This window comes from Halichoeres trimaculatus, unplaced genomic scaffold, assembly GCF_033239565.1.
Source record: "Halichoeres trimaculatus isolate MK-OKI-2021-1 unplaced genomic scaffold, fHalTri1.1 fHalTri1_scaffold_9, whole genome shotgun sequence".
NCBI classification, from domain to species: Eukaryota; Metazoa; Chordata; class Actinopteri; order Labriformes; family Labridae; genus Halichoeres; species Halichoeres trimaculatus.
This window is the reverse complement of record NW_027437188.1, coordinates 35894699-35920202: the sequence shown is the minus strand read 5'-3', so window position 1 is coordinate 35920202 and position 25504 is coordinate 35894699. Positions and strand designations below refer to the sequence as shown.

Here is a 25504-nt window from a genome sequence, read left to right as displayed (position 1 = left end):
CCACCCCGTCTTTGGCCTCAAACCAATCAAATCACAGTATCGTCATCGTCGAGCCACAGAATGAAATCAGGGAGGTTAGCACATTAGCAGTGTGCATGAAGCAGCCGGTTGTGTGTTTAAGTGTGCGGTTGAATTAATTAATAAGATGTTTAAGCTAAGTCAAGAGGACAATGTACGCGTGTGAATGAGTGAGTGAGGGTGGGAGAGCTAAAGGGCGTGTGTCGGTGTTCAAAGTAAGTAAAACGAGCGCTCTCTGGGCGCTCTAACAGGTCCGTTACATGAAATAGCGATACAAACTGCAACATAGCCTTTTATGTACCCCACTCCCTAAAAAAATACAGACAACAGGCTTTGTCTCACTTGGCTTCCTCAAAAAAAATCTCCACGCCACGCCACTGAATCATACTTTAAAGTCAGTTTAATCATGTGTATAAACCTCTCACTTCATGTGTTTGTACTTTTATGAAAGCATACGGTAAAAACTCTCTGACAAGTCATATGCTAGTGGTTAGCATACATCGATAACACTTTGTTTTCCAGCAAAATATCAACTTTCATTACTAAACACACAAACAAGTGTAATAATCTCGCACAAGAGAGTCATTTTTAATCCATTCAACTTGTTATATAGCTCCTAATCTACCAAAAGTGATAGAGAGCAATTGGCGCTAGCTTCATGCTAACGTACATCTGGAATTCCACTAACATGCTAGCGGTTAGCATCCATCAATAAAACTTTTTCCAGCAGAATATCAACTTTTCATGCTGAAAGAGCTGTCATCCCGTCTTGTAAAGGATACTTGTGTACAATCACATTTAATCTCCTTTAGCGCGTAAAAAATCAGGCCACAACTAAAAAACATGAACATAACTATTAATCTTAACCACACAGCAACAACGATAATACATCGTTTTGGATGATTCAATGACAAACATTTGATATTATCAATCGGTAGCACAGAGCTCTACGGTAACCAGAAGTTTACATGCCACCCAGTTTTTAACAGGATATACGTCATGCTAGCTTGTGCAAAAGGCCCATTATGTCCTGAAACTGAAGCTAATTGAACACTGGAAGTGTTATTAAGTGTTTTTGTCTTATTTTCAGAAGAAAATGCTTTGTTTTTAGACTTGATATGAGCCACATTCACCTGACCAGTCCAGAGAAATGTCTGATTCAAGTGTTATTTACGTGTTACAGCAATTCAGACCTCAACTTTGCCTTAAAATAATTTAAATCAGGACATTTTTCTGGACTGACCAGTTGAATGTGGCTCATATCAAGTTTTATAAGATAATTTTTACTTAAAATAAGACAAAAAAAACTTTAAAAGATTTTGATTTTTGCAGTTAACAACAGAAAACCCAATCAGAGTGTAAGTATGTCACAACCTGCGGCTGTAAATTGGAAAGAAAACCTGTTACACAAAAACTTAGTCAGGATACTTTTTGGGCTGAGGGAAGTCATTCCTGATTGGCTAACAGCAACTCCATATCGTCCTGGTTCAGTTTCCACTGGTGAAAACATCTTTTTCTCAAGGCTTTTGTTTCCCTGCAAGATGAAGGGCCAATCCCATCTGCCACTCCTACCCCTTCCCCTTGGTCTTCTGTTTTAAAGGCCAAGAGTGTGGCAGTGTTTTGTTTTTTTTGTTTTGTTTTTTTTCTGTGTGGATTTATCTTTCGTTTCTTTGAGGATTTACGTCATTTTCCTTTGTGTGCAACGAGGACAAAAGAGGACTGAAAGAAAATTAAAAAAGAGATTATAAAGGACAAGTGAGTTAATTTCTTTCAGTTGATTTTTATGTTATTTTGGTTTGGAAAGGTGACTGTGTTTGGGGCGTTATTTTGGCTTCTATTTACATTGGATTATCATCAGTGCAGGGTGCTCAGGGGAATAACTGATTAGTTTTGATTGAATGGGAAACCTTTTGATTCAAACACCGTCTCTTGGGTGATTCATTGGTTTAATTCAGTAAACATTAATTTTGGTTGATAAAATACTCCTCACTGACAGGTTTTCTAGTTTTCCGTAAAGTTTCCCCCTTGAGTGTTTTTAACGCCGACTTGAGAAAGGTCATGTTGTTACAAGGGGAAGGGGAGAAAATCATCTTCAGAAATGAGACGCCACTTGTTTAACGCTTCATCGTCACCCCTAGATGCACTCAATGGGTCACCCTAGTCTGACATCAGTGTAGCTGTTGCTTTAGCAGCACTAGCTAGATCATTAAAACAATCGATTTCAGAATAAAACCAATAGTTTCAAACATGGATCATATTAACCTGAAGTAGCAAAGTATTGGATTTCTGACAAAAAATATCAATATCATGGGAAATTCGTCAAAACACCTTGGTTTCCTCTTCAACTTGTGCAGAATTAGGACGCCCCTTCACTACATGTGCACAGGTAAAACCAAGGGCTAAGGTATAAAATTGGGATTAGCCTGAAGATTTGTGCTTCTATTATGAGACTTAAACTTACTAATCTTACGGTGTCCTATGTAGGACAATCCAAAACGAGCTTCATCAGGAGAAAACAGCTGCTGAAGTAGAAACAATGCATCTTTAAAAAACTTATCAATCAGCCCTGCTTCTTATGTCTTTGGCCTTAAAGGTTGGGTCTCTTCAGGAAATTGTTCAACATTCAAACTGGGCTCGTCCTCCTTGGCTCAGTGCCAGCTGCAGCACACACCCTCAGCCTCCGACCAAGACGACGTGAACACACTCACTTGCCCAGCAACCATCTATAGCATCATGTTTCTACATCAAAGATACTCGAGAGCCGTACACCTGACTTAGCATGTTAGCACAAGCTAATCAAGGGTGTTTGACCCATACTTAGTTAGCATAAAGCTAACTCTCGTCACTTTTCATTCTTCCTTGTTTAAGAAAAAGATTTATCTGTTTGGAGTTTCGTTTCACTTTGGTTGTTTTTCTTTCTCCGCGCTGCGTCCGCTATCATAGCCCCTTGAGTTAGCTTCTTCCTCTTGCTAATCAACTGCCTTGCTCTGCCACTTTTATTATGACCCTAAGCCGCCAAAGTAACAGAGAAATGAAGCTTTGAATATCAGGTTTGAATCTTTTAAAGGGGCTGAAAGTGTTGATCACACTTTATGTTGTCGTAAACCGTAAGTTTGCAGAAGACGTAGCATCTTTATCATCCGTCACTGACATTTCTCTTTGTCAGGTTCTTCAAAAAACATCCAGAATTAGCTCTGCTGCTAGCTCTGGTTTGGTCTCCACCACCTTCAAAGACAAATCTGGATTTCCAGAAAGTGCAGTGACGTTACCTATGAGTCAAACTTCAACTTTGCAGCCAGAGAAGAAAGAAAAGACAGAAACAAAAGGGAGCATAAACTCTGCTAAAAGCATAAAACGAAGTGAACAGGAAACTGACAAATCAACTGGGTATGTGTTCAAAGTTGGACGTCCTGGAATTCATTTTTTCAGAGCTCATTCTCAGAGAAATCGTCCGTCTGCTGCCGGAAACCAGCCAGATGAGAACCTGGAGACATAACGCTAATGTGCTGTCACACAACCTGTTTCATCGCTCAGCTGACATTTCTCCAGCGCTCCGTCACGCCCCTGACGCTCGCACAGACACGGCAGATCCCCCTCAGCGTCTGCGGCGAGCGTTTAAACTGCCAGCATCCTGAAATAATGAAAGATTAACACGAGGGAAGTACGACAACAGCCTGAACTGCAACACTCCATCACCACGATCTTCCTGCGGCAGCGTGTTTACCTCTCTGAGCTCGGGGTTAAACCGAAATCCGGCGTAATCTCTTAATCTATTTACATCCAGCTTCCATCTTTCTGCTGCGGATGAATGATGCGCTCAGTTTTCTGCAGAAATTGATTTTAAAGAGGGAGCAGATGAACATTTGGAGTCTGAAGTATCAGAAAATGCAAAGCTGTTCAGTAACGTCAGATTAAATCCAACTTATTGAATAAAGATGAACGATTGTAACAAATGCTTCACGGCCTGTAGACGCCTCCAGTCGTCCTTTGAGGCTTAAATACCAGACTCAAGGTTGTCCTCAGAGAGACCTGTGTATGAAACAGTAATCTGTTCAGTGTGAATACATTTTCACCTTAAATCACATCCCAATGAACCCGTTTCTTTCTGTCTGATTTTCATTTCTAAATTCAAAAACGGAGTCAAATTCATGAAATCAGATTCCTGTTTCTGATTCTTTCTGCTTCAGTCTGAGAGAGGAGGAGAAGAGGAGCTCCTCTCCTCACCCGTCCCTCCTTATTTCTCACTGTCAGACACGGCTGCCCGCCTCAGTCCTCGACCAATCAATCAGAGCGTTTCAGAGCCTTCAGCTCTCAGCCTGGACGGCGAAGGGAGAGTTGTGAATCAATCTGTTTAGTTTTAACTTTACGATCGGGGGACTGTTACAGCTTTTTGCATCATGGAATCTGCGATTGTGCTGTTACTAAAGGTGATCTTTGCGTCCAACCCTGAGACTGAGCGACCATCAGCAAGTCTGGAATCTGAAATAAACTTAATCCAGGCTCCTGCAGCTTTAAATTTAAGGATGAAACTAGCTCGCTTTGACTTTCAGTTATTTTTCCAATCCTGCATCATGGAGAGGGAAGACCTTGTCTGGTTTGTAGCTTATAAAAGTTAAAGAGGATTAAAGTGAAGACGATAAACTCTGGGAGAGGGATGAAGTTCTCAACTAATCCATAAACTGATAGATTATTTATATGGAGAGGTTTTAAAGAGATTAAGGAAACATCTCCTGCTTTAAAAGACAGAAAAATGATGGCAGGCTTCTTCTTTTTCAGCAGTAGTATTACTTTTCATAATAATGACTGTCAGCTAAAGTTGGTTTTTACTCTCGACATTTGGATTTTTTTTAATTTCATTTCAGTTCATTTCATTTTATTTTATTTATTTCAATTTTGTTTTTATTTTATTATATTTTATTTATTGTATTTCATTTATTGTATTCTATTTTATTTCTATTTTATTTTTTGTTTTGTTTTTATTTTATTTTATTGATTGTATTTCACTGTATTTTATTTTATTTATTTTATTTATTTTATTTATTTTATTTTATTTAATTTATTTTATTTTATTCTATTTTATTGTACTTCTTTCATTAATTTTTTATTTCATGTATTTTATTTTATTTTATTTTATTTTATGTATTTTATTTCATTTTATTTTGTGTTTATTGTATTTCGTGTTTATTGTATTTCATTTTATTTTTATTTTATTTTTTATTTTATTTTTATTTTATTTTTATTTTATTTTTATTTTATTTTTTTTTTATTTATTATTGACCCCAATAACAGCTCTTGGTATGCCATCAATCGCTCAGTGCCACCTACCAATTTCTGTTACACCTGCAAATCCATCATGGACACCTGCCAATGCCTTAGCAACACCTGCCAGTTGCTTAGTGACACCTTCAAACCTCAAAGTGGCATGAGCCAATCTCACTTTGGCACATGCCAACCACTCGGTGACACCTGCCAGTAGCACATTGACAACTCCAATCAATCTTACAGTGACACATGCTAATCTGTCAGCAACACTTGCTAATCACTCAGTGACTAAACAATTGGCAGGTGTCACTAGTGAATGGCAGGTGTCACTCAGGGATTAGTAGGTGGCACTGAGTGATCAATGGCATACCATTATGCGCTATTTGATCTGGGCCCTCGGGGGTTTTTGTTTGTTTGTTTGTTTTTTCCACAGTTAGAAAGAGGAGCTAATTTTGAAAGTTGTAAATATTTCTTAGTTTGTAAAAGTTATCTTGCAAATTTGCTCTTTTTGAATTCCTGTCTCAGTTAGTGAGCATCCTGTTCTTTAATATTAGTTTTTGGTTCTTAAACTCCAAGTTTATTAAACCTTTTTCAGCCTAAAGTTGTAGAAAGTTTGATTTAAATATACCACGTTGGTTAAGAGAGCTCGAACAGATTCAAGAAGATACAAATCTCCTGTATAAAATGCACAAAAGCAAACTTTTTAAAGTCGTCTCATTGTTGAAACCATGCAAAAGTATTTAAACTTCAAACAATTTAACAAACTCTGAATTATAGACAGCAGACACGAACAGCAGCAGGAAGTGTGCATTGTTTCCTGCTCCATCTCTGGGTCTGACGCGTCTGATGGTGACTGAAATGAGCTGCACAGAGCTGAGCTGTGTGCTCCCATCCTCACGCAGAAACCTTTAAGAAACCTTAAGTGCAAAATCAGCTCAATCCTTGAGAGAAACTAACCCTCCTCTGTCCACTCCATCCTCAGGCTGGACATGACGTCGAACAAGCTGAAGAAGATTCCTCCAGACCCGCTGTTCTTGCGGATCCCGGTCTACGCTAAGATGAAGGGGTCCCCTCTCACGGCGCTGGTGCTGAGCTTTGGCGGGAACCCTCTGCACTGTAACTGTGAGCTGGTGTGGCTACGGCGGCTGACCAGAGAGGACGACCTGGAGACCTGCGCTTCACCGCGAGACCTGGCCGGGAAATACTTCTGGACCATCAAAGAGGTTCGTGAAACCACTTAACCGTAGCCACTTCTGGGCTCAGTGGGTGTTTTTGGGTCTAATAAGTGCTGATTAATGATTGCAGGGATCTAACGTCGTTTCTTGTGATGCTTGGTTGAATAATTTGAGTCCGAACCCCGAGGAGAGACGGATTATCAGGAGGGATCTGATTCAGTTTAGCACCGCTTATCTTCAGGTCTCATAACAACAGCTTCTCCTGCTTCATCTTGTTACATTTGTCGAAATAATAACTCACATTTTCTCCCATAAGCCCCCAGTCATCATTAGCTGGCGAGTCTGAATCTCTGCGCTAAATTATAAATGATTTAAACCCATTAGTCACAGAAATTGCCTCCTTTGGTCCACTGAACCCTGAAACCAAATGTGCTTTTCTCCTGCCTGAACTTTCGCCCTCTGTGGACGCATGATCACTTCTCTCCTCAAGGACGCTCAGCCTGAGCAGATGGCTGATGTCACAGAGGAGTGAACCTTCTGCTGAAGTCAGGATATGCAAAAACGCATCATAACCGTGACGTTTGGTTATGTAACGCTGCTGTAAATCACGTTTTAGAGCGAGGAGAACAGCGAGGGGACGTGAAAGGCTCAAACTGAAGATCTGCTTTCAGATAATGAAGCATTAAAGTAAAATTAAACCCATAAGAGGCCAAAATCAAGCCGATTTGGCCTTTCCCCGATGTGTACAGCTTTATTTATTCATTGCTCTATTGAACTAGGACAGTGCACATTAATAAACATTACAGTTAATGTGGCTGCAAAGCTATTTTTCATCACAGGGCTCTGGGGACGTCTTACAAAGGCAACCTAAAATAACGCATGAAAACAGTTTTAATAAAATATGAGCTCAAGGAGCAAATAATTTAACCCCGACGGTGCCAGAGTCCCGTTGGCCCGAGGCTGGAGCAGAGTCTGCCTCAGTGTTTATCAATAGATCCATAAATAATGAACAAACTGAGCTGCTTTAACCGTAAACTGTTCACTTCTTTTCAAGGTCCGGAGTCAGTCGCTGGTTTTCATACGTTTATGTACAGTTTAAAGGACGCACGCTCAATCCACATTTTGGGGTTATTCAGAATTTATTTGGCAACAGAGGTGACATTAATAAAAATCAAAGACCTTTTTTTGATAAAACTGTGAAAATATGAAGAAATAATTTGTACTTCAAGGAGCTGTGTGTGAAAACAAGTGTGCAACAACCTCTGGCTATGATGAAGCCCATGAAGTCAGTAGGGACAAGGTCCAACAGCAGCTTACGGTATGATATTGATGGCTCAATGCAGACTGCCAATCCCTCAGCGACACCTGCCATTTCTCAGTGACACCTGCCATTCCCCATTGGCAGAAGTGAATCACAAAGTGACACCCTCTAATTACCCAGTAAAATCTGGTAATTACTAAGTGACACCTGCAAGTCACACAGTAACATTAGCCACTTGATAGGTGATAAGTGCCAATTACACAGCGGCACCTGCCATTCAATTGTTGACACATGATTATTTCAGAGTGACACCTGCCATTCCCAATTGACATAAGTGGATCATATGCCAATCATTCAGCGACATATGCTAATTGCTTAGTGACACCTACCAGTTTGTAGTGAAACCTGCCAGTCTTTAAGGGACACCTGCCAAAAGCCCAGTGATAACTGCCAAACACACAAGAGCACATGCCATTCAATTGGTGACACCTGATTGTTTCAGAATGACACCTGCTAATGCTCATTGTTACCTGCCATTCCCTGTTGACAGAAGTGAATCAAATGCCAATTGTTCAGTGACATCTGCTAATGGCTAGGTGACATCTGCCAGTCGCACAGTGACATTCCCCAAACAAGTGTCACCTGCCAATAGCTTAGTGACACCTGCCATTCCCAATTGACATATACCAATTGCTCATCACCACCTGCCAATCCTCAGTGACCTGCTAGGCTGTAGGGACACCTGCCAATTGCACAGCGATAACTGCCAATCACACAGAGGCACATGCCATTTAATTGGTGACACCTGATTATTTCAGAGTGACACCTGCCAATGCTCATTGTCACCTGCCATTCCCCATTGACATAAGTGAATCATATCCAATTCATTCAGTGTCATCTGCTAATTGGTAAGTGACACCTGCCGGTTGCTCAGTGACATTTGCCACTCCCCATTGACACAAGCCAATCGCTCGTTACCACATACCAGTTTGTAGTAAAACCTGCCAGTCTTCAAGGGACACCTGCTTATAGCACAGTGATCGCTGCCAATCACACAGCGGCATGTGCCATTCTCTGTTGACATAAGTTAATCATGTGCCAATCATTCAGTGACATCTGCTTATTGCTTAGTGACACCACCCAGTTGCACAGTGACATTTGCCGAACAAGTGACACCTGCCATTCCCAAGTGACACTTGCCAATCACTCATTACCACCTGCCAGTTTGTAGTGAAACCTGCCAACTGCACAGCAACACCTGCCAATTGCTAAATGACACCCACCATTTTTTCCGTGACACTTGCCGATCGCACAGTGACACCTGCCACTGTAGCTAACCTGTTAGCATGGAGGATCTTCAGCAGGGGTGGCCAACCAGTCAGAGACCAAGAGCCACGAAAATTACCATGGTTCTACAAAACCACATCACACATGTGGTCTTACAAACGCACTTTCTCTTACGCATAAATGAAATGACATAAAATGAAGAGCAATACATTTCCATCTGTCTATCTATCTATCTATCTATCTATCTAGATAGATAGATAGATAGATAGATAGATAGATAGATAGATAGATAGATAGATAGATAGATAGATAGATAGATATGAGCACATTAGCGATTGAGAGGAGCACATGTAGAGAAGAGAAACCAAAACTTAAGTATCAATTTCATCACCCAAGTATTGATAAATACTGATCCCAACGCAGGCATCAATTTATCTAAATTTTAGATTGCTCAGCACACCACTACTCAAAACAATATATAGATCTCAAATTGTTTTTTTATATTTAGATCCAAGAGGCGCACAACGAAAGGCAAAGAGCCATATGCGGCTCGCGAGCCACAGGTTGGCCACCCCTGATCTTCAGCCTGTGCTGGTTTTGATGGGACTTGGGATGCTTCCTCCTCAAACAGCTTTAGATCCTCATTAAATCCTGATCTGATGAGGAGATTAAAACAAGTATATCTAAGTAAACCAGGATGACTTCCCCAGGACTTTCTTCTTCTTCTTCTTCTTCTTCTAAACTGGATCTCCACTGACACGTTCAGCTGAAGGTCTCCAGTTTACAGCGCCAAGACCAAGTTGTTGATCTCTCTGTTTTTGGACTTTCAGGGATGTCAAAGATGTCCTCAGATTACTTCTTTAACAGCTTAAAATCCTCACACTTCTTCTCCTAAATGATGGATTTCAAACCGAAGCATCAACTCATCAGATTTAAGAAGACGAGGCAGCAGACAGGAACAAATCCAGCTGAAAAACGACTGAAACGTCTCAGCGTTTAGTCAAAACTCACCATTAGTTTGCTTGAGCTGACACTTTTATGTTGAGGCAGGTTTCTCAGCTGGGATGAGGCTTTAGGAGGTGGATAGATTAAGGTAAGAAAAAGCTGTTTTATCCTGAGACTTTGAGGATTAATTATGATCAACGACGGGAAGTACATCAACATGAAGAGCTGCATTCAACCAAATCTCCCTGCAGTGTGGGCTCCGTGGAGGAGTAATGCTTTAATCTTGTTAATATGGTAATAATAAGACATCATGGAGCGCACTGTTCCAACACTGCAGCTGTGTTTCTGCATAATGAAGCGAGATGTTGTGGGACTAAAGGTTGAGGAGCTGTTCTTTAACCACCTGCTGGGAGAAAAACCTCCACACGGTGTCAGAGTCAGGCTGATACTGAGAGGATTCGCTGAATTAAGAGCCCGGGTTCAGGGTGTTACCTGAGACGCAGTGATACTGACGGTTTGAGCTCACCTGGAAGTCCTCCGGGGCCGACCCCGCCGGGCTGTTTGAGAGCTACAATGATAAGTGGAGGTGCACCTTGGGATAAAGATGGGATTAATTGGTATCATGGAGGAGAGGATGATGTACAGACCTTTGCCTCACCTCCAGTAATAGTCCTGGACCTCCTTTAGAGAGGATCACTATAAGAGGATTAGCCTTGTAAAGAGGTCGATCCGGAGACCTCTGTGTCACCAAAGTGTCTGGGAATATTAATACTCGTGGAGCTAATAGCCTCTTTCTCACAGCAAGGACAAGTGAGCCTGCACTGCATCCATCAGAGGCGAGACACCAGCCACCGAGGGAAGCCCCGCTTTAAATCGATAAGAGCTGCTCATTGCTCCTCCTCAGACGCAGTCCAACAGGTGAGCGTCTCCCCACAGGAGGGGAAAAGTCACATCTGAGGGCGACGTGGAAGAAACACATCTGTATTAGGACCAAATGAGTATTCATGCTCTTTTCTCTCTGATGCACAGCTCCACTCTCCTCATACTTTCACACTTCCACTCTCCCTCAGCGGGGAGCAGCTGTTTCAATCACAGCCTTCCACTCTCAGCCTCACAGGGGCAAATTGAGGGTTAGATTGTGATACAAGTCTGAAAGGCACCGGTGCTTTATTTGAAGCTGCATCCCAGCGGTCATGGGGTCAGCAATCATCGCTGCTGGTAGCAGGACCAGAGGAGGACCCAGAGCGAGGTCTGGAGGTCTGGAGACTCCGGGAGTGCCAGGAATGATGAGTAAGCCTGGGTAAGCCGTGGCTGGCCCCGCATGGGCTACACTGATGCTTCAGCGGGGTTTTGGCTGGCTTTGTGCAGGCTTAAGGTGCCAGTGGATGGGTTTTAAATATTGCATGGTTGGAGAAACTCTGTGATCGCTTCATCTTTGTGTGAAAACAAGTGAAATCTGAAAGAGGAGCGCATCGGTGGAGACAGTCAGAGCTGGAAACCTGAGGAAACCTGATGTCTTACATAATGATCTGAATATTTATGACCGTGAAGCTGTTGCTCCCCACTGTTGGTCCTAAAAAAAAAAATTCTGCTACAACATTAACAAAATGCAGGCAGTTTTGTGAATGAAGCTGATGCAGAAATGCAAAAAACTGAACTGAAAACAAAGATGTTTGTTTTTTCTGGCAGCTGATAAGAGGTGGAATATAAAAACTGTACATGAGGTGAAATATATTAAAGCAAAGAGCTGTGCACACATCATCTGTTACCGTTTACTGTTGGTGTTGGAGTGAGCGCTCTGTCAGTAAAAGGATCTTTGTTGAAGCAGATGAAGATCAGCTCCTCAGGATCCTCTGAGTGGATCTCCATCCATCTGTTTTCTGATCTTGAGAGTTTTTATTCTGGAAACTCTGGATTTTATTGTATTGTGTTTTAGTTGTGAGTTTAAGGCATTCCCAGATGGAATGCATTTTTTGTTTTTTTTGTTTGTTTGTTTGTTTTTATTTTGATTTGTTTTGTTTTGTTTTTTAATGTTTGGGTGTTTTTGTTTGATCTTTTTTTAATGTTTTCCTGTCTTTTGTTGTTTTTTGTTTATTTAATTTCTTGTTTGGGTTTTTTGTTTGGTTGGCTTTTGTTTGGATTCTTCATTGTTTGTTTTTTGTTTATTTGTTTTAAGTTGTTGTTTTTGCTTGTTTTCGTTTTTGTTGTTTTTGTTTGGATTCTTCTTTGTTTTTATTTTTTATTTGTTTATGTGTTTTGTTGAGGTTTTTGTTGTTGTTTTTTTACTTGTTTTCTTGTTTGTTGTTTTTACTTTGTTTGGAGTCTTGTTTATTTGTTTGGTTTGTTTTTTGTTTGTTCTTTTTTTGTTGTTGTTTTTTTTTTTGGTTTCTTGTTTTTTTGCTTTTTGACGTTTTTTTTTTGTTTTTGTTTGGTTATATGTTTTACTTGTTTGTTCTTTTATGTTCTCATTTTTTTTGTTTTTTGTTGTTTTTTAGTTTGGTTTCTTGTTTGTTTAATGTTGTTTTCTTGTTTTTTTTCTTGCTTTTGTTTGTTTTTCTTGTTTGTTCTTTGTTGTTTCTTCATTTGTTTTCTTGTTTTTGTCGTTTTTGTTTGGTTTCTTGTCTTTTTAATGTTGTTTTCTTGTTTTTTTCTTGTTTTTGTTTTTCTTGTTTGTTCTTTGTTGTTTCTTCATTTGTTTTCTTGATTTTGGTGTTTTTGTTTGTTTTTCTTGTGTCTTATTTGTTGTTTTTCCATTTATGTTTGTTTGTTTGTTTTGTTGGGTTGTTAGTTTTGTGAAGGTTTTGTTTCACTTGTTGCATTTTCCATGTTTTCTGGTCATGTCTCATAATCAGTTTCTTCAGCATCACTTTAGGTTTGGGGACCATGGAGGGTAAAATCACAGCTTAAAGCTCTTTGCACACTAAACAAGTATTTATGATGGAGTATTTCCCACTTTATTTTTTTTTTTTCAAACCTACTGTTTTTCAATGCAAGCTTTCATAACAGCAACGTTTTCTCTGAGTGAATTTGTGGCTTTTATTTTTTCAGACCGAGGTCGATTTTTCCAGAGTTTCGCTAGCGATGAGAACACATCCAACCAAACAAAACACTCCTTGTTGTTGAGAAGTCACAAAACATCCAGCATTGGTTGTGTCTGTGTCCCAGCACTTTTTTTTTTACAATAAAACATCAGCAGCCCAACCCTGGACTCTCGACCTCCACTTCATCACCTGATGTGTTTAAGTTTAACAAACTCTCAGTGGGAACCACAGATTCCCGCTCTGATCCTTCATTTTTCATCATCTCTGCTTTAATGTTCTGTGTCAGCAGATGTGAGACACTCATGACGCCTTGTCTTGCGTCCTCTTACAGGAGGAGTTTGTGTGTGAGCCGCCCATGATCACGCGTCACACCTCCAAGATGTTCGTGATGGAGGGTCAGGAGGTCAGCCTGCGCTGTAAGTCCATCGGGGACCCGGAGCCGTCGACGCACTGGGTCAGTCCAGACGGGAAGCTGATCGGGAACACGTCCAGAACAATCTGCTACGAGAACGGATCTCTGGACATCCTGAAGGCCTCTGTGAAGGTAGAGACTTGGTGTTAAGGTCTGGAACTTCAGGCAAACAAACAAATGCAGGAAATTAGATGCTGATCATCAAGTCCAGTAAAGTTTTTAAGAGTTGACCAATCAGAAATGACATTTTTGTGTTGTGTCTCTTTAAATGTCCTTTTCGTACCGTCAAAGCTAACATCCTCATCCTCCCATTTCCAGGACTCTGGAAAGTTCACGTGTATAGCATCAAATGCCGCCGGCGAGGCCACCGCTCCCGTTGAGTTGGTGGTTAACCCTTCGCCGCACTTCGACCCTAAGCTGGACCCTGACCCGGGGCCTTCTGACATCCCCACGTCTATAAAGTCCAACGTCAGCGGAGGTCAGGCCCGGTCGGACCAGCAGAGGGTGAGCGTGTCTGATCTGACGTCCAGCACGGCTACCATCAGATGGCCTCCGCAGAACCACATCCCGGGAGTCCGCATGTACCAGATCCAGTACAACAGCTCCACAGACGACATACTCATCTACAGGTAAGACGCTGGATGAATCTGAGGGTTGATGAGTATTTTCAATCCTGCAAATTTCCTCTTCCTGTTGCACCAAAGTGAAGCCAAAACATCCACCAGGTCTCTCTCTGGAAACTTTTTTCCAGGAGATTTCACTTTGCTTGTTTGTTTTCTAACCTTTATTTAGCTAAATAAGGCTCAAGTTCTGTCTTTTCGTCCTGGCAGACTACCTGCGTCTGTTTATATCTGTCGCGCGGACTGATACACTAAGCGGCGAGTGCCTCGTAGCCAGCTGTGGCTCTGCAGCGGAGGTAGCGCCGTTTTACAACACGATGAGAACTAGAGCCTTATTTAGCGGTGTTTTTGTGTGAAAGTAACGCGCTGAAAATTCTCTAAATAAAGCGTGAATGCAGACTGATATCAGAGTTTTTCGGTGGGAGTCCGTTTATTTGTGTTTTTGGTCAAGTAAAATATGGCCCCGTCTGAGTGCAGAGGAAACCAGCAGAGGAGCAGGGAGGGGGTGTTTGGTGCGAGCGCTCTGGGCTTCTGCTGCACAAAAACACTGCTGTAGGGGTAATTTCTGCCCTAAACCTTGTGATAGGACCCAACTTGTTCCATCCCGGAGGATCACTTAAAGAAGTCCCTCTGACTTTAGTTTGTAAAGTACAGTGAAGAGTCAGAAATCCAGAGCTCCATGATTTACACTCTCCAGCGTCTGCAGACTCTGATAAAGTGTACTTTATTAGGTAGACCTTGCTGGTACCGGGTTGGACCCCCTTTTGCCTTCAGAACGGCCATAATCCTTGGTGCCATAGATTCAATAAGGTCCTGGAAACATTCCTCAGAGAGTTTGCTCCATATTGACATGATAGCATCACACAGTTGCTGCAGATTTGTGGTCTGAACATCCATGATGAGAATCTCCCGTTCCACCACATCCCAAAGGTGCTCTATTGGATTGAGATCTGGGGACTGTGGAGGACATTTGAGTACAGGGAACTCATTGTCATGTTGAAGAAAGCAGTCTGAGATGATTCCAGCTTTATGACATGGAGCGTTATCCTGCTGGAAGTAGCCATCAGAAGATGGGTACACTGTGCTCATAAAGGGATGGACATGGTCAGCAACGATACTCAGGCCGTGGACTTTTTTTTCCTTTTTTTCTTTTTTTCCTTTTTTTTCTTTTTTTCCTTTTTTTTCTTTTTTTCCTTTTTTTTCTTTTTTTCCTTTTTTTTCTTTTTTTTCTTTTTTCTATTTTTTTCTTCTTTTTTCTTTTTCTTCTGTTTTCCTTTTTCTTTCTTTTTTATTCCCTTTTTATCTTTTTTCTGTTTTTTTTTTCGTTTGTCTTTTTTCTTTTTTCTTTCTTTCTTCCTATTTCTTTCTTTTATATTCCTTTTTTCTTTTTTGTTTTTTCTTCGTTTTTCTTTTTTCCTATCTTCCTTTTTTCTTTTTTCCTTTTTCTTTCTTTTTTCTTTTTTCCTTTTTTCTTTTTTCTTTTTTTCTTTTTCTTTTTTTTTCTTATTTTTCCCTTTTTTCTTTCTTTTTCTTTTTTCATTTTTTTCTTTTTTCTTTTTTTTCTCTTTTTTCTCTTTTCTTATTTTTTTCCTTTTTCTTTCTTTTTCTTTTTTCATTTTTTCATTTTTTTCTTTTTTCTTCTTTTTTGCCCTTTTTCTTTCTTTTTTATTTTTCTTCTTTTCCTTCTTTTTTTCTCCTTTTCTTTTTTTTTCTTTTTTTTTCCTTTCTTTTTTTTTCCTGTGGACTTTAAACCATGCTCAGTTGGTACTAAGGGGCCCAAAGTGAGCCAAGAAAATATCCCCCACACCATTACAGCAGCAGCAGCAGCCTGAACCGTTGATACAAGGCAGGATGGATCCATGCTTTCATGTTGTTGAGGCCAAATTCTGACCCTACCATCTGAATGTGGAGCAGAAATCCAGACTCATCAGACCAGGCAATGTTTTTCCAATCTTCTATTGTCCAGTTTTGGTGTTGCTGTGTGAATTGTAGCCTCAGTTTCCTGTTCTTAGCCGACAGGAGGGTCACCTGTTGTGGGGTGTAAGGATTCCAGGTTTTTGGCAGGAAGCTCTTTGACAGGTGTTGCATATGGCGGCCATATTGGAGGTCTAAAGGTCAGTTTATTAACAGCTGACTGTGTTTGTCTCTGGATCTTTTTCTGCACTTCTTCTTCTTCTGCTTCTTTTTTTAGGTGGAGAATTGTCTTGTAAGATAAAAACAGCTGCGGGAAGTGTGTGTGTAAGGGTGTGTGTGTGTGATTTGTCTTTGTCTTAGCTGCTCTCACAGATCATCCCTGTGTGGGTTGTTATCAGCGAGGTCTTCCACGCGTAGGAAGCTGTTTCAGGTTGTTTGGAAGCGAGCAGCACAATGAGTAACAAACAGAAGTGAACACCGAAAAACAAAAATTGATTTGTCTCCCAAAATATTTAGAGAGGAAGAGGAGAATCTGTGATTATTTCTGATTGCTGATTCAAAGATTGGAGGAGGAATGGAGCGCAGCTTCAGCTCCTGCCGGCTCTGAGTGTTTGTGGCAAACAGAGGAGCACACGCTGAGTTCAGGAGAGACGTAAACCCAGAGAAGTAAAAACACTTTGATGGAAAACCTCTCAGTCCTCCTGCCTCTACAAGTGTTAGCCTCCCGGCCACGGATGACTTACGACCTGTCTGAGCAGCAGGTCTGCACGGACCCTCAGAGGGTTGGAGCTTTTTGATAAAATGAGGTGAGTTCTGCAGAAATAAACATCAGGTAAGGAGAGGAAAGAAGTGTGAGTGAGAGCCTGCAGCAGAACGAGAAGTAGAGGAGGAGAAACTGGTGTAACACTGGTCCATTAGTCAAACTGGGCATCCATAACTAGCACCATAACATCCATAACACTTCTGTTTTCACCATTAACTCAGACTGTTATACAAGAGCCTGATATCATCACAGACTCTTTCTTGGTTTGGTTCAGTTCTTCTCTGAAACAGAGTCAAATCATTCCTCTCTGCAAGGCCAGACTGCGACTCCTCTGGGAGGACTTTGGAGGGAGAGAAGTCCAGAAACTCTGCTGTACTCGGTTGCGCCAGCTCTGTAACAGCTGAGTCTTAATTCAGGGTGCAGAGCTCTCACTACAACACACAAGAAAGTTAACTTGCAATAAAGATATGAAATACAGTATCTTTCATGTCACAATGTCTAATTCATAGAATTGCACTTGCGTTCTGCTGTTTTACTGAATATTAACAGATTTATTTTTAAAAATGAAAAAAAAATTGCAAGAATTGGAAAAAAAAAAAACAAAAAGTTGCAAAACGTCAAAATAATTACATTTCAATTTTTTGTAAATGTAAAAAAAAAATTGAATTTATAATTCAAGTACAAAAATATTTACTAATTATATGTAATACATTTTTTGAAATTTCTGTTTTGTTAATTTAAAAAAAAGTGCAAAAATTCAAAAAGATGCAAAAGGTCAAAAAAAATTCAATTTCAAAAAATTTTTTAATTTTAAAAATATATTTTGAAGATTTATAATTTTGGAAAAATTGAATAAAAATCATTTAAAGATTAGTTTAAATGAATTTCCAAAATTTCCATTTTTGTTTGAAAAATTAGCAAAAAATAAAAATAAAAATAAAAACAATTCATGGATGGAAAATGTCAAAAAAATAAAATTTGTGGCAATATAAAGTTTTTTTTATTTATTTATGATTTTGTATAAAAAAATTAAAAATAACATTTTACATTTTTAAAAATTTCCCTTTTTTATTTAAATTTTTTTTGTGTATAATTAATTTACTAAAATTGTATAATTTTGGAAAAGAAATACTTTTATATTTACATTTAATTAATTTGCAAAATTTCCATTTTAAAAAATCCAAAAAACAAAAAAACAACTGTGCAAGAAAAAAAATCAAACATTTGCCAAAACTTAAAGAAAGCCCAGAAACCTCATAATTTTTTGTATAAAATCTACATTTTGAAGTATTGCTTGAAGTGGATACCATATACTTAAAGCATGGCACAACTCAACATTTTGTGTTGTTTGCTAATGTCTTGCAGCATGTCAATCACATTGTCAGTTGAATGAATCCATCCACAGAATTAAAATCTGTATTTTCTTCCAGATTAGTCTTTTTGTAGATGTAGTTATCTTCCCAGGGCTGTAAAACTTGAGGTTAGCCACAGGTGCATGGAAAGTTGGTGGGCTGTTGACGTTGTAGGAGGTGAAGTAGAGCGGTGGCAGGCTTTATTGACAGATGACCTCTGGTCTACAACAACAAAACATTGTAATGAGGGGATTTTGTCACAGTTACAGTTTGCGATGTGTTTAAAAAATGTATAATCTGTGAAATGTGCTGTACAGACACAGAGTATATATGCGTCAGTGGAAGCACAGAGAGTGGGAGAATCAACAGTCGGCAGCAGGCTGTTGATTAAAGCGCTCTTTTCTAAGAGGGTGGATGAGCAATGAAAGTTCCCTGAAGGAAACTTTTGGTCCGGCTCCAAAGCTCCAATCCTCAGCGCAGCAGCTTGTTGACTTGATTTGCACATCCTAATCACCAGATGTCGATTTCAGAGCATGTTTCAGGCCGGGGCTGCCAAGTGGCTGAGTGTAGACCCTCCATCAGCCCACGGTACCCAGTGACCACTGGATGGTCCCATCAGCCACTCAGCCAGCTCTGTAACCTAGCAACGTCACTCAGGATGCATAATTGAGAGCCATTACAACGCGTTTGGAGGGCCGACAGATGACAGTTTGAAATGTGTCCACGGCCTCACTTCTCATTTTAACTCCAAACCAAAAGGGCTCAAGTGACCGCTTTGTAGCCTTCAGTTGGAGCGAGCTCGCGGTTTCAGAGCGGAGCGGCGAAAATCCATCATTTGTGATTGATCCGCGGTGGATGACCCTAATCGCTTCCCCGCAGCAGGGAGGGTGTTTCTCTCACAGCGGGATGTGAGAAACAGGCGGCCTGGTGTCAGCTGATCACCCTCCTCCACCTCGGAGCACGCTTTATTTGTTTTCATCTCCACCCACCAGTGAGTGTTCAATGAGCCGTTCATCATCTGTGCGAATACAAACTGCAGCTGTAATTCATGCACGCATCCATCAGTTTCTGACAGACTGTCCCCACGAGGAAAACACCCAACACGCCACGCTCAAACTTTTCTAAACAGTTGGATTCATGACTTTTTAAACCGTGACGTCTGGGCTTTGAATTCTCTGCAGGTGTGTTTTCAAAATGTTGGGTATCAGACTCTGGAAAAAGTGTGCTCCTCTTCTTTCCAGACTCCTTGTTGGTATAAAACCCAGCTTAATGGCATTTTGTCGGCGTTTACCAACAGCACACCCACCCTCAGCTCCAGCAGGTTTGTGTTTGTGCCATCACTTGATAATTTATCTAATGAAAATTAAACTTTTGAGAAAAAAAGAGGAACTTGAAAACAAGACAGCCCAATAATATCTTCAAATCCCAACAGTGTACGGATGTGAGAAAGTTTGACCACAGCTTCATTAGGAACAAAGGGAGATGAGTTTTTGACCAGTACTGCAGCCAGCCACCAGGGGGAGCAGTTTTTGTGGCGACTTCACTTTGAGCCGAGCAAGATGTCGTCCATTTTTTTACAGTCTATGGTTTAGTCCAGCACGTATCAGGACCTCCAGACAGACCGAAGAGTTCCCTGGATCCTCTCCTGGTTCATGTTGGGCTGTAAAACCTCATACCTGTGGGCTCTTGGTTTGGCTCTGCTCATGACTATTTATCATTTAGCTAATTTCCAAATAATTTGGTGAGCTTTGTCTTAATTTGAAAGTCACTGGAGGTTTTTGAATGGTTTCTTTGCACAGCTTCTTGTCCTGCTCGATGTGCTTTTTGTAAAATGACACATCACTGCTGTGTATTAGCTGTGTGTTAGCTCTGTTTGTTAGCCTTCTTTCACAATGTGTTAGCTCTGCTTTTAAGCTGTTTTTAGCTGAGCATTTGCTCTGTTTTTGGCAGTGTGTTAGCTGTGAAATAGCTTTGTTTTTTAGCTCGCAGTGTATTAGCCCAGTTTGTTAGGTGTTTTTAGCTGAGTGTTCAATCTGTTTTTTTGTTTTTTTTTGCTGTGTATTACCTGTGTGATAGCTTTGTTTTTGCAATTTGTTAGCACAGTTTGTTAGCTCTGTGTCTAGCTGTGTGTAAGCTCTGTATTTGCTGTGTGTTAGCTGTATGTCACTTCTGTTCATTCCCTGTTTTGGCTTTGTATTTGCTGTGTGCTAGCTTTGTTTTTTTGCTGTGTGTTAGCTGTATGTCACCTCTGCTTGTTAGCTAAGTGTTAGCTATGTTTTTTGCTGTGTGTTAGCTGTATGCCACCTCTGTTTGTTAGCTAAGTGTTAGCGCTGTTTTTTGCTGTGTGTTAGCTGTATGTCACCTCTGTTTGTTAGCTAAGTGTTAGCGCTGTTTTTTGCTGTGTGTTAGCTGTATGTCACTTCTGTTTGTTAGCAAAGTGATAGCTCTGTTTGTTTGCTGTATGTTAGCTCAGTTTGTTAGGTGTTTTTAGCTGAGTGTTCAATCTGTTTTTTTTTTTGCTGTGTATGAGCTGTGTGATAGCTTTGTTTTTGCAATGTGTTAGCTCAGTTTGTTAGCTCTGTGTCTAGCTGTGTGTTAGCTGTATGTCATCCCTATTTGTTAGCCGTTTTAGCTGTGTATATGCTGTATGTTAGATCTGTTTCTAGCTATGTGTTATCTCTGTCCTTAGCAGTGTGTTAGCTGTATTTATAAGCTGTTTCTAGCTGTGTGTTAGCTCTTTTAGCTCTGTTTTTTTTTCTCTGTGTTAGCTGTATGGCACTTCTGTTTGTTCCCTGTTTTGGCTGTGTATTTGCTGTGTGCTAGCTCTGTTTTTTTTCTGTGTGTTAGCTGTATGTCACCTCTGTTTGTAAGCGAAGTAATAGCTCTGTTTGTTTGCAATGTGTTAGCTCAGTTTGTTAGCTCTGTGTCTAGCTGTGTGGTAGCTCTGTTTTTGCTATGTGTTAGCTGTATGTCACCCCTGTTTTTTAGCTGTGTTTAAGCTGTATGTTAGATCTGTTTCTAGCTATGTGTTATCTCTGTCCTTAGCTGTGTGTTAGCTCTTTTAGCTCTGTTTTTAGCTGTGTGTTAGCTGTATGTCACTTCTGTTCATTCCCTGTTTTGGCTTTGTATTTGCTGTGTGCTAGCTCTGTTTTTTGCTGTGTGTTTGCTGTATGTCACCTCTGTTTGTTAGCTAAGTTTTCGCTCTGTTCGTTAGCTGTTTGTTAGCTCTGTTTGTTAGCTGCTTTAGCTGTGTATTTGCTGTTTGTTAGCTCTGTTTTTGACAGTGTTAGCTCTGTTTGTTGAACTTGGTTTAGCTATATGTTAGCTGTATGTTAGCTCTGTGTATGCTGTGATTTAGTGTCTTCAATGCTCCAGCAGAGAGTAAAACCAGGAGGCTAGTTTATCTGATGTGGAGTGGAGCTGGAGTTTTATCTTTGGATTTCTTTTGCCCTGAAGCTTTTTATCAAAGAAAGTCAGTTTAGCTAACTTTAGCTTCTTTACTTAACCGGTAACTGATGAGATACAAATCTGGAGTTGAGTTCTCTCCAAATAAAACTCAAATGAAGTAAAACTGTGATATTGACCAATCAGAGAACAGTGTTAAAGACACCTGGATAATTTAGCAGCTGCGATTTACAGAAAAACGGCTATCTTTGATCACCTTAAATAAATTGTTATTATCCCTAGATGAATGGATAGAGCCTAATTTTGGTAATGTGTACTGAATTAAAAAAACATCTAAAGTGTTTTTGTCAGATTGATTTGGAAGGTGTTCAGATTCTCTAAATCTAAATCCAGTGTGAGAGCAAACAGCTAATGAATCTGACGTGTCTCTGTTGTTTGTTTTCAAGCTGTTTCTGTTTCTCGTGTGGTTTCACACGAAGCGCCAAAGAACAGCAGAAAAATGTTTAAAAAAACTGCTAATGAATGTTTGATTTGTGTTCGTCTCGTGTGACCTGGATTAGTCTGTAATTAAAACAAAAAGGATCCAAATTAAGAATTTAAGCCCAGAGAAAAGTGTGTTTTGTCTGCTCCAGTGGAGTTTAAAAAGAAAGAGTTATTTCGTCTTTCTTCTTCTGCAGAATTCACAGCAGGTACGGCCACGTGTGTGTGCCGCCGCGCTCCTCCTTTAATATTCACTCTGCCGGCGCGGCCTGCAGGCTCAGACGCAGCCGTCTCGCGTTTCAAAGGTCAGCAATTTGATTCTGCGGCGGGGCTGGGATGATCGCAGCTTTGGATCTGAAACCAAATGTCTCTGCTGCTCTTCTGCGAGCTTTTGTTGTTCCCTCAGGTTCAGTTTTGGTTCCCTGCGGTTGTTCTGCTGGGATGAGGGAGGATTGTTGACGAGGTGTGTGCGTCTGCTCGTTAGGATCGTCTGGATGATGGTGATTAAAGCCGCTCGCTGACTCTGTTCATACCCAAGACGTGTTTTAGAGTTTTAGTGTTTGCATTTAGCTCATGTGATGCTGAGCCAGTAACAGGAAATGAAGACGATCAGAGGAAACTCGTTAGCCACCGTGTGGGAATCCAGGTAATGGAAAAGAACTCTGTGTCCTCTTTTTTTCCTGTTTACAGCGAAAAATTACAACATCTCAGCGTGAACCAAAGAGTGGAGGGAGAGATGAAAAGAATACTTTAAAAAGTACGTAATGTACCTTTAGATTAGCTGTAGAAGGACACCCCAAAACAGATGCAAAACTCCAGAAAACTTTTTCTGCAGTATCCAATGGGCATAGCATCTTTTTTGCGGCAGCTCTCTCTTCTTTGTCTGTTTTTCGTCATTTTTGTATTTGTGAGTGGATCATTACTTTGTATGGTTCATTTGTTGGTCATGGACACCGAACTGGTTTTGTCTTCACTGATTTTTTTACTATTTTTGCTCCTGTGTTTGTCTGGAGATCCTACATGTAACCATGGCTGCATTGTTTACATGTGAAATCAGCTGTTAGAAGCCTGTAGCATGTCAATGCTAACTGGTGCTAGGCCAGATGTTTCCCCACAAGGTGAGGAGAAGGAGGTGTAGGATAAGTAATAAATGCGTCAACTGTTTTCTCATTAAATTTATTTCCAAAGCTGCAATTCAAACAAATTTTCTACCAGACATTGGTATTAACTCAAATAATCCACACATGAAAAGAAATCACAACGTTCAGGTCCATAAATAATGATTATGGTGAATTAAGTTCGATAACACAGGAAAAAAAGTATTGAACACACCATGGAAAGGCTGTATACTTTGGCAAGGAAATGCACCATACCACCTGAAATCTGTCAGTAATTATTACTTGAACTTCCAATTAGTGCAAACCAACATCAGCTGGGCTAGAGCAAATTGATGGTCCTATAAAAAAGGTCGTTTTATTCACCAAGCAGTTAAATAGCACACACCTCATGATGGGTAAAGGCAAAGAGCTCTCTGAAGACATTCACAACCTGATTGTTGCTCAGCATCAGAATGGAACTGGTTACAGACTTATATCAAAGCACCTGAATATTCCAGTCAGCACCGTTGGGGCCATTATTCACAAGTGGAAGAAGCACCACCTTACCATCAACAGGCCACACACAGGAGCTCCTTGAAGATTTCTGACCAGGGAGTCAGAAAGATAGTCAGAAGAGGACTCAACCAGCCAAGGACCACCCTGAAAGTGCTCCAGAAAGACTTGGAGGCAGCAGGTACAATTGTTACAGAGAAACAAAAGGCAATGCACTCCACCGCCATGGCCTCATTCTGCGAGACTCCATTCCTCAAGAAAAGGCATGTTGAAGCTGGTTTAAAGTTTGCTAAACAGCATCTTGAGAAGCCTGTAGAATACTGGGAGAATGTTGTCTGGTCAGATGAGACCAAAACTGAACTTTTGGGCTGTCATACTACAGACCATGTTTGGAGGAGAAATGGCTCTGCACATCAGCCAAAAAACACTACACCAACAGTGAAGTTTGGAGGTAAAGCATCATGGCATGGGGTTGTTTCTCATCTCATGGTGTTGGCAAACTTCATATAACTGACGGAGCAATGAATGGAGCCATGTATGGGGAAATAATATTCCAGATTTAAAGACAATCTGTGCAGAGGAATGGACCAAAATCACACCTGAGCAGTGTGGGCCATTAGTTCAAACATACAAGAAGCTTCTGGAAGCTGTCATTGCAAACAAAGGCTTCTCCACTAAGTATTAGATGAGTCTCAGTTAGCGTGTTCAATACTTTTTTCCTGTGTTATTGTACTTAATTCACCATAATCATTATTTATGGACCTGAACGTTGAGATTTCTTTTCATGTTTGGATTATTTGAGTTAATAACAATGTCTGGGAGAAATTTTGTTTGAATTGCAGCTTTGAAAATCAGACATAACCACACGGAGAGCTCCTTGAAACGACAGGAAGTGCAGTGGTTAAGTAAAACTTTCTGTTCGTTCTGAAACAAACTTTTCAAGTATTCAAATTAAAGTGAAATGAAAAAAAAAAAGGTTTGAATTGTGAGTGTTTCTCAGGAAGGTCTAGAGCCTCTTGCATCCAGTCATTTCAGAAAAAGTTATCTCCACCGGCCTTCTGCTTTCTCTCTCTAAATGTATGCAAATGAATTTAATTATGAGCCGGCAGTCAGCTGTGCTCTCCTCGCCTCCCTTATAATCCATGACTCAAGTTAAAGCAGCGTTTTAGCCCACAGTGCCTGTACTTATACTTTTGACTTGAAGAGCAAAACATTTTATAACATGAGAGCAGCTCTCTGCCGGAGTTATTGGCCTCTCCACTGAACACTGTAATAGAAGAGGCTCAGGACGCCCACCGTGCCCTCTCGGCCCCGCCTCTGCAGTCTGCAGCGTGCAGGAGCCATCACCAGCCGCTCATCATCACACACTGAGGCGTGCGGCGTGCTTCCAGTGCTCCCTATCCGGCGTTGTAATTACTGTCACTCTCAGGCCGCTGTTCGCTGAGCGCTGCGTACTTCTCCTCCATCTCAGGTGTTCCCGTGAAGCTGCGCGTCGCTTTGTTAATGTGATGTAGAAACACAGCGATGCACAGAGCGGGTTACTCCCCCTGCCAGAGGAGTGATATTTATACAAAGCTGAGAGCTGCTGGGAACTCAGTGTTATTTTCATTGGTTTACCAAAGTCTAGACCGAGAAATGTAAAGCGTCTCTGGAGTGTGATGAGATTTGGAGGAGTGGATGTTTGGGTGCAGACAGAAAGAAAGAGGATTCATCATCCTCTCTAAATGTGAGTCTCTGGGAACCAAAAAGCTGATGATGATGGATTTTCAGAGGTGATTGCATGATTTCGAGAGTAAACTGTGAGATTCGACCAGATTTAAAGAGGACACAACAGTAAAAACACTCTTTTTGCAGTATTTGTGCTCATGTTCCTGTGTGTCAGAAACTTTGTCGAGTTTAATGGCAAATAAATCTGAAATTGGCTAATTAATCAGGATATCTCAGGACACGGATAAATAA

The 25504-nt window shown here is 40.6% G+C and overlaps 1 protein-coding gene across 4 annotated transcripts in view; it reads left to right on the top strand.

Moving 5' to 3' along the window:
- LOC141798088 (leucine-rich repeat and fibronectin type III domain-containing protein 1-like protein) overlaps positions 1-25504 on the top strand; it is a 491366-nt gene that overhangs the window by 421096 nt on the left and 44766 nt on the right. For all 4 annotated transcript variants that reach the window (XM_074679875.1, XM_074679873.1, XM_074679872.1 and 1 more), the window contains 3 exons: positions 6263-6503; positions 13321-13533; positions 13720-14030. In XM_074679875.1, the coding sequence (XP_074535976.1) occupies positions 6263-6503; positions 13321-13533; positions 13720-14030 (765 nt within the window). The remainder of the gene's footprint in view (positions 1-6262; positions 6504-13320; positions 13534-13719; positions 14031-25504) is intronic.